Raw genomic sequence first — 9290 nt, 5'->3', positions numbered from 1 at the left:
TCCTCAAGGGAGGAACAACCTAAGACAGGCACAGTCGCAGGGGGGCCATCAGGTGAGAATTTGGGGATCAACAGAGGTGAGGCTCAGAACCTCACCCCCCCTGCTTTGAGAGAAATCTTCTGCATCCGTGGATGTCTTGCTGCCCTTGTCTAGCCTGGATTAATACTTAGTCCATAGGCACACACCTGATCATCTGATCATCTACATTTGCCTTCTTACAGCACTAAACTATGTTTTCTACCTTTATCTTGCATCTACCTACCACTTCAGCATTTTATTAAAAATAAAAATAATAATAATAATAGGAGAAATGTGGGATCAACATATAAATCAAGTACAAAAATCAAATGAATATTCATATTTGACCTGATGGTTTATAGGTCATATTGCATGATCAAAACCGAAAGTTTCTGTGATGAATGCCCTTGTACTGTTCACCATGTAAGAACTTATTCACTATGTAAGAATTCATTCACCATGTAAGAACTTGTTCATTATGCTTCAGAAGATTGGACACTGATGAGAATTAGGCTTGAGATGGATTAATGATTGTGTATTGGGCATTGACCCCCTTATACAGAATTTTATTGTTGTTAACAACCATTTGATCAATAAATATGAGAAATGCCCTCTAAAAAAAAAAAAAAAAAAAAAAAAATTTTCAATCAAGAGTAAGAGTACAATAGGCAGAGTATGCAACAAAAATTTTATTATTAAAACTTACCCATGCAGGTATATGGCTATGTGAATGGAAGGGTCATTCTCTGTGTGACACACACAGTCATCCCCCCACGAGGAAATGCATAAGCCACAGAACCATAGTGACCTTTCCATTCACATAGTCACGTATTTGACTATGAGGCCCAATACCAATGTTTAGCAATAGTCCACAAATCAAAAGAGGAAATTCAAACTGTGAGAGGTAATATGAACATAGTTACTCAATTCATTTATAAGATTTTTTTTCTGTCCAGAGAAAGGTTAAAGAAACAGGTATTATTCAGAGGGAAGGAAAATATATATTGGTTTAATTGTATGATTTCTAAAATGTACTCAACAAATAAGGAAGAAATTGGACCCTTCTGTTATGAAGAGCTTATATTATTACATAAACAGCACTTCCTATTCACCTGAATCTATTTCTAGATAATATTTCAATGCTTGGAAAATTCCAGCAACCTGTTCCCCCAAAAGGACAAGTTCTCATTTTAATCTTTTTAGTTTAATTATGTAAAAATTATAATGTATTTCACATGAAAACTAACAGAAGAAGTGACTATGAGTCCAAATTCTGAGTTTTTTCTCAGAACCCTTACAGTCAGGGAAGCTTCTCTGCCCACCTCCAACAGCTGCTGTGTGCCCCTGTCCCCACCCTCTCAGGAGCAGGACCAAGGACAGTCCCAAAGGCCAGCAGACAGAGAGATCCGTGGCCACCACTGCAGGGAAAAGGCCTTACAGGGCTCCTCTGCTGAGCACATGACTCCATCAACCATCTCCCTGTAGGGCTGGGAGCCAGGCGGAGAGAGCTCACTATTTACAGAGCAGGGCAAGTGGTGGAGGCACTGCCCGTATCCTGAAGGAGTGCATGCAGTCTTACGACAAGCAATCAGGGACTCACAAATAGAAAATTCTCTGTGTCAGACACAGTGATAACTATGTCAGAATACACAGGCGGCAGGGAAAGCTGATGTGAGGGACAAGTTGGCTAACTGAATCACAGTCAGAAATGAAGAAACATCTCAATGACATCAACATGTAGTGATGGGAACATCACTCATATGAGTGCGGAGAATGACTGAACTATACAAGATACTCCTATCTTGTTTACATACCTTGCCCATCACAGATGACTATGACTAATAGCCAGTTACTTTCCAGCTGTCTGACAATTATTTCTAGAACTTCAGAAAGGAACCTTTTTCACTGGCTAATATTTGTTGAGGGGTGGGGAGAACACACACACAAACTCACAACTGTCCCTCCATGAGGAGATGTATAGGCCACAGAACCACAAATAATGACCCTTCCATTCACATACTTCGAAAAGAGTTTTGACCCAAGAGTCATAACTGTGGGATAAACAGACTTCCTGGTTGAGCTAGACAGTCCTAGTTTATTCCTGTTTTCCGACATAATTATTAACAGCACTGCACTCACCTACACTAGAATGTGTTTCAGTGTCAACAAATTATATGGTAACCTTACCTAAATGGCTATTATCTTGGTTACAGAACATTAAACTTCGACTATGAAGCTGGCAAAACAGTGCTATAATTTTCCCATAAGGACATGGGTGGTCAAATTGGCTAAATCACCCTGCTTTGTCCCTTACAGAAAAGTACTGAATCTGGCAATGTAAACAAAATGAGGAGGGCTTTCACTAATGAAAGAAGCAGCTCTGTTCTATATTCTTTTGAATTTCTCATTTATACAGGCTGCCATGATCATTTTGGAATAATGGAGATTCTTTTCCTATATCTAGACAAAAAGTAGAGGTGTGGCTTTGTGTCAGTAGTATTTATTTAGTTAATAGTACAACAGAGAAGGCTCTCTTTCCCCACTACCAAGCCTAAAATTATTAAGAACAGCATTTATGGAAAAGCTGATACCAAGCATTCAACTGAGATCCAGGTTCTCCCACCACGCTTCCCTCCCCTACTCTCCCCAATAACTGGTTCTTGTTTTCACTCCAGGAGAAGTCAGCGGAGGAGCTCTTGGAGTGGAGTAAGAGAACAGTCAGTGTTCACCCAGGGCAGCAGGCCTACTTACCCCACTCTTAATGGCAGGCCCCTTACCCTGAGGCCGCCATGGATTCCAGAGCCCTGGTCTCCCACCCCACACCACCCCAGCGCATCTTGGACATGTTTGCACATTTCCTGCCCCACAGGTAGCAATTCTGTCACAGTGCATCTCAGAGTTCTGTCCCATAGACAGCCTTATAACGTAGGTGCTCCTCTAAACACTGAAGAACATTATCATCCACCTTTGGGTCAAACTTGTTGGCCAACAGGTGATGGTTCTGAAGAATCCAGCTCAGGTCCCCAACCCCATAAATACAGACAGACCGCTGGTGGATTCCAGAGCAAGGTGCATAAGGTGCCCCCATACTGAGATCTCCCTCGTGGCCCTGCCACTTGACCAGCCTGGCAATGGCAGCCATGTCTGAGATGTGAAACTTAGGGTGGTAGGGAACAGAGCCAGGCATCCACGGAACACGCTGGAGGGTGGCCCAGAGGTGTTCATCAGGGCTATAGGTGTCTTTTACCCATTCAATCAGCCGTTGGGATTTGGGATTCTCTAAGACATGTTGGACAAAGCCTCGAGAAGCCACAATATAAGCATTCCCTGTAAACATAGGTAAATTACCAGGGGGAGGGTCCTTCATCTTGCTGGTTTGGGACAATGTGTCTGTCACCTCATAATGATATTTCCAGCGAGATTTTTTGTACTCAGTAGGTACCTCTGACTCCATACTGTTCTTCCCATTCAACAACTTGAGGGCCAGGACCATCTCTGCATTGGTCTTTATAGGAAAGTCTGTCCCACATGTATTCAGTAAGTATTTCCATGGCACTGAGCTCTGGAGTAAGTCCTCCATACAGTTTAAGTCAGCCTGCACCCTGGACCAGGAGGCATAAATCACCCGAACCAACTTACTGGCCATGAAGACATTTGGGAAGCATGAGATAATTGCCTTGACTGCCTCTTTGAAAGTGTCTGTGGACTTCTCATCCACATGGATGCAGTATATGTTCTGGGGGGCATACACAGCTCGCAGCAGCCTTTCAAAGTTTTCAATCTTCTCGTGGACCACCATAGAGTACGCAATAGGGAAGTCTAACTCTTCTTTGCTCAGTGGGAACTGGATGAACTTCCTTTCAGCCTTAAAGTGCTCACAGTTGCTCGTCATGTTAAGATAATCTGTGTCTGTGAGAAGTTCCCGCTGCTTCTTGCTCTCCAGGTTGTCCAGAAGGGCCTGGACCACTGCTTCTCGGTCCCCTCGGATGATCCCAGAACAGTTGATGGATCTCTTTGCTGGCAGCTTCAGGGACTGGTACAAGATGTCCTTACAGCGTGGGCTTCGAAAGTCCCTGAACTCCAGATCCAGGGAACCAAAGTTACATTTCAATCTGAGAGAAAGTTTCAGAGCAACAATGGCCAGCAGCATATAGCAGCCCAGGGCCCACAGGCAATGCCGCCGGCAGAGCTTCTTCCGCCACCAAGTCATCTTCATGAATGGGAGACCCACTGGGGTTGGGGCACGGGGAAACAGGAAGAGGATGGAATCCTTAAACAGAACAAAACGCCTTCAATTACAAACTGACTTTGAATGTATTCACAGGAACATCATGTTCAACTCCAAAGTGATGGCAAAATATATTTCTTCTCTAGACATATGTTCTCAAACACCTGCCTAGGAACTTCTTACACTGGGCTTGCTGATAGAGGTCTAGAAACTGACCCTACAAACCAGCCGGCACATGCTGGGATTGGGATCTGGCTCTTACTAACGTGCGATTAGTAAGAGGAAGTCCCCACCTTTCACTCTTTCCTCATTCTTCCCCCCATCCCTTACCTCTCTGTTTCTAATGTAGCTGTTACCTGGGGCTTAGGATTTCTGATCAGTCTGAAGCACAATCCATGAAATTCAGAGTCTCAGTATCAGTTGTAGAAATACAAGGGCTCTTTTAAAAGAAAGTATATTTCATGCCCTTATTTGGCAATTTGTATATTAGGATGCTTTCACCACACATGATTCATTAGTTACATGTGGTATCAAGCCACTCTTAAACAATAAAGTTCTTAAAGAAGTACAAAAAATTGGATATAATAAAAAATGCATTGTAATCATTCATATAAATAACTCAGTCTACCCAAATTTAAAATATATACACAGAGACATACAGAGCTATGCATATATAAGATTTAATGAGTGCTTTCTATGGGCCAGAAATATTTCTTCACATTTCCCCATTTACCATTCACAACATACCTGAAATGTAGTGTTACTAAGCCTCTTATAGATCGGAAAACAGGCTAAATAACTTGCCAAATACCACAGGCATTATAAATTGGACTCCCCACAACTCCCCCTTCCCTCCAGTTTTTTTATCCACAAGCCTAAAACTTGTTCCTCCAAACCACAGCTGCCTTTTAAATATGATACAATGTACTGAGTACCATCAAACAAAACCTGATGATACAGAAAATTCCTAAAAGGACACAGAGTCACATCCTGCCAGCACTGACTGTGCCCCTTGTTGCATCCTCTTTCCAAGCATAAACTAGTTTCCTCTTTACTAATAACTTGTATGGGAATCTAAGAGGAAGAAAAAAGTTTTTTAATTCTCACCTTTAGTAGCTTCTTTCCTTACTGGGGAGGTCCGCTTGCCATTACGTATTTGTTTCCGGGAGAAGGCTGGTTGAGCTCCAGGGAAGCGCCTGTGAGCACCATATCCCCTGGTCTTCTCTTAACTGCTCCAAATTCTATTTTCTGATATTCACAGGATGTCCAAGAAACTGCCTCAGGCTCCTCCTTAATCTCTGAAAAGAGAGAGCAGCAGGTGGCTCTATCACCTGCCTGATTTCCTGCTCTCACATAAGAGAGCAGGCTCAAACCTACCATTCAGGAGCCTATTCTCAAGCAAGCGTCATTCAGGGAGGTGAGAGAGGCAGGAAAAAAATCCTGGTAGTATCTGAGAAGACAGCAGGTATTGCAGCCAGAACAACCCAGTTTGTGCCCATGCTGAGCTGCCCCAAAACCATTCATAAAAACCCATCAGGGCTCATACAAGTTGAAAGCTTTTTCCCCCCCTTAACAAAGAACCAAAGAAACATACAGGTGAGCCCATGCCTTCTTTTGGCCTGGAGTCCAAGGGTCACTCCTCTTTTGTTCCCGAACATTACAAGAGCAAAACAATACTAGTAACACCCTTCAAGGATTGGTTTGTCTTTACAAAAAAAAAAAAAAAAAAAGTCAATGGAAACCAGTTTGTTCTTCAAGTGGCAAGTGCTTGAAAAAATCCATTTGCCTGTCTTTCCACGACTTAATCATCTGTAGGTTGCAGAAACACCCACAGGGTTCCAGCTGGTAGATCTTCCTCACTAACGTCTGTGAGTCTAGGGTTCTCGGCAGTCGAAGGAATGGATGTAACACCACGGGCGGCCAGACTTCGCTGAGAGCCCCGGGGTGGTTTGGCAACAGTGTGGGAATCCCTTCCTCAAAGCCGCGGGCATTGTTTGCCTCCTCCCCCAGCTCCTCCCAACCAAATGCATTAGCTTTCCTGGCCAAATACTTGAAAGGGCAAATTTAATATAAAGAACTTAACTAGGTATAAAATTAAGTAAATAGCTGAATGGGGGGAGGGGGGTGGCACCCCTAACCTGGAGGAATAAAGAAAAATAATAGGAATTAAAATTTGTTAATTTGGAAAGAGGGGTGCAGCAGGGTGAAAACTCAGACCTCTGAGATGGGGGCACTACTTAGTTGGTGCTGGGGTCTCTCAATCAGTGGAGGGCCCCCCCATGCTGAGATGAATATCCGAGGAGGCTGAGGTCTCTGCCCGCCGCTACTAAAAACCGGATTCAGTGCAGCTACACAAAGGAACCATCCCTGTGAGGTACATGGACGTTGACATGGTAACGCTCATAGAGGAAGGAAGTAGACGGGAAGCAAACAGGAAGTCCTGCCTCCAGCCTCGCTGTCTCCTTTTGGCGCCCCCTGTTGGCAGAGTCCAATAGGGAGCAGCTGGCAAAGCAGCTTGCCGTTTGTCCGGTTTCCCTCATGCTGAGTATACATATACTCACTCTTATTTGCTAACTACATGCTAATATAACATTAACAAATTGTGGATGTATTTTACATACCAGTAATACCAAATGAGTAGTAATTATGCGCATGCCTGGGATTTGGCAGGACAGAGCTGGGTCTGAGTTTTGGCCCTCTTGCTTTCTAGGTGTGTGACCATGGGCTAATTCCTTAATCCTCTGTGCTTCAGTGACTTCCTTCGTATAATTGGAGCCTACGCTAATACCTATTTTACAGGATTGTTATGAAGATTAAATAAGATAACACATAGGAGATGCTTGGCTTGGTACTTGGCATATGCAGCCCTTTGATGAAGGTTATTGCGAATAGGCTCCAGCGCCAGCCCACAAAGGCCTATTCACAGCACAGCTCAGGGTACAAACAGCATTCTTTAACTCTGGACCAAGCGGAAGTATTGATGCTGGAATGCGGCCTAATGGGTAGTCCAAGGGAAAGAGCTAGAATGGTTCCCCTGTTTGAGCTCTAGAAAGAGACTCATCTGTAAGTGGTCAACGCTAGCACTGCAGAGTTGAGGGATGGGCTGCAAGTGACCCCAGGCAAGTGCAGGGGAGGGAACAGAACGCTGGGGAGAGGCACAGAAAGATCACGAGCCAGGCAACCTGCAGAGATCACACAGGCATTCAGAAAGATGGTCGGCAGGTTCCACACCTTCACTGCATGCTGGCCTTGAGGAGATGGGGCACTGGCAAGAAGAAGGCAGGGCCCAATCCCAGAGCATCTGGGAAGCAGGCAAGTTTCCAGGCACGAACCCACACCTGGGGCACGGGGCCTTCATTAGAACTTCTTATACCCCTGTGAGGCCAGATGAGCCTGAGGCAAATGCATCCATGCATCCAGAATTACATGCAGATACTCAGAAGTCACAAGCCCTGAGAATGATGAGGGCACTTACCTCTCTCAAGTATTGAAAATAAAAGCAACTTTAAACCAGATAATAAGTACAAGAGAGTCCACACAGTCCTGAGCGCCCACAGTAAGTACTGCTATGGTGCAGTTTCTGAAAGAGCAAACTCTTCCTGCCCAGAACCCTCAGTCCTTTTCTCCTCATCGCCAGTTTAGCCTGCTTATTGGGCAAAAAGCTTTGCCTGCATCCCTGAGTTTTAAACAACAAACTCTCGTATGTTTGTGGGAGAGGCTAGGAGTTCCAGCATGGGAAACAGAGAAATTAAGCCAGGCTCATCAGGGTAAAGCTGGAAGAATACAGTAGAGCTTAGTGCTAATGTCAGTGCAGGTTCAGGGGACCCCACAGTCCCAACACCAGAGGATGGTCCAGGCAGCAGGGGTCCAACCATTTTAAGCTGAATTTACAAATTGGCAAATATACCCTTTTACTTATTTTATTATGTGGCGTTTACCTCTAGTGAAGTGTCACCTTTGTCCTCTCATTAGACTGGCAGCTCCTGGGAGTCCTGTTCTTTCTCTCAGTACCCAGTGCGGTAGAGATGAGCAGAATTCTAAGGCGCGCAGAGTAAGATACGTTGCCTGCGGTCATGAATGGCCAGGGCAGCCCCACTGACTGACAAGAAGAGACTATGACGTAGTAGCAGGAAGTGAGAATAGATGACCAGACTTAAGCCAAGTTAATGTGTTACTGGATGCACTGGAGCTGGAGTTGAAGGGACGGGCGGGACTGAGGAAGGCAGGGTGGAGGAGCTTTGAATCCCAGCCTTATTTGATGAGCTATGTCAGTGAGCTCTGGGCAAACACGGGCCTACGACCTCTGGCCACAGAGAAGTGGTTAAAAGACCCAGTATGATCAACCTTACGTCCCATCAGGACTGAGTCAAGCTCATGCTTGGCTGCAAGATGCTGGCTGCAGGGCCCTCGTTAGCCCCTCCTGAGAGCTCCGCGGCTTCAATGCACCCACAGCTCCCTCTCCCCGTGGACACACTCCACAACCTGGAGTGAAAGGGAGGAGAAACTCAAGAAAGAGAAAAAACACACAGAACTCAGAAAGTAGTCATTCAATAATGAGAGGGAACTTCTGAAGTAGGAAAAGAAAGGATCTTCTCAAGCAAAGTAATCCGACTTGGTCTCCTTTCCCCTCCCATTCCCAGGGCAGGTCGCTGGCTAAGCGGTAGAGAAGCCTCATTTCCTCACGGCCGCCCTCTCCCTTTGGGCGGTGCCCCGCTCTCTGCAAGGCGGGGCTGCCTGCTCCTGGGCACCACAGCCGACAGGACAGCCAGGGCACTGCTTTTACTATCCCTGCCTCATCAACCTGTCCTCAGGGTTGTGTCATGAGCTCTTGAGGGTAGGGACCATGACCGATTCAGCTTTGCCTCGTCACAGCCGCTGGCGTGACAACTTGCAGATTGTAGACTCACCACGAACGTTTCCTGAATGAACAACTACCTCGGGGCCCCCGGGAGGGCCCTGTAAGTCCTGCCGTCTTGGAACTGTGATTGATATAAATAGTTACTGGAGTTTATGGCAGAGGCTCCCTGAAGGTATACACACCAAA

The 9290-nt window shown here is 45.3% G+C and overlaps 1 protein-coding gene across 2 annotated transcripts; it reads right to left on the bottom strand.

The window, feature by feature from the left end:
• Positions 1–2502: 2502 nt before the first annotated feature.
• GCNT3 (glucosaminyl (N-acetyl) transferase 3, mucin type) lies at positions 2503–8363 on the bottom strand. 2 transcript variants are annotated; one of them, XM_017668397.3, is made up of 3 exons: positions 8185–8363; positions 5354–5544; positions 2503–4288 (listed from the first exon to the last, which is right to left on the bottom strand). In XM_017668397.3, the coding sequence occupies exon 3, from the start codon at positions 4232–4234 to the stop codon at positions 2912–2914; it is 1323 nt and encodes a 440-aa protein (XP_017523886.3). In that variant the 5' UTR covers positions 4235–4288; positions 5354–5544; positions 8185–8363; the 3' UTR covers positions 2503–2911. The 2 variants fall into 2 exon arrangements, with proteins under 2 accessions (XP_017523886.3, XP_073068031.1); XM_073211930.1 differs by lacking the exon at positions 8185–8363 and adding an exon at positions 6464–6637.
• Positions 8364–9290: the final 927 nt, after the last annotated feature.

The sequence above is a fragment of the Manis javanica genome, chromosome 8, assembly GCF_040802235.1.
Source record: "Manis javanica isolate MJ-LG chromosome 8, MJ_LKY, whole genome shotgun sequence".
NCBI lineage: Eukaryota > Metazoa > Chordata > Mammalia > Pholidota > Manidae > Manis > Manis javanica.
Note: the sequence above shows the minus strand (reverse complement) of the source record. Positions and strands in the feature narration are given on the sequence as shown.

Excerpts from the sequence above, each read along its gene's own strand:
- GCNT3 (XM_017668397.3), bottom strand. The coding sequence starts at position 4,234 with ATGAAGATGACTTGGTGGCGGAAGAAGCTCTGCCGGCGGCATTGCCTG.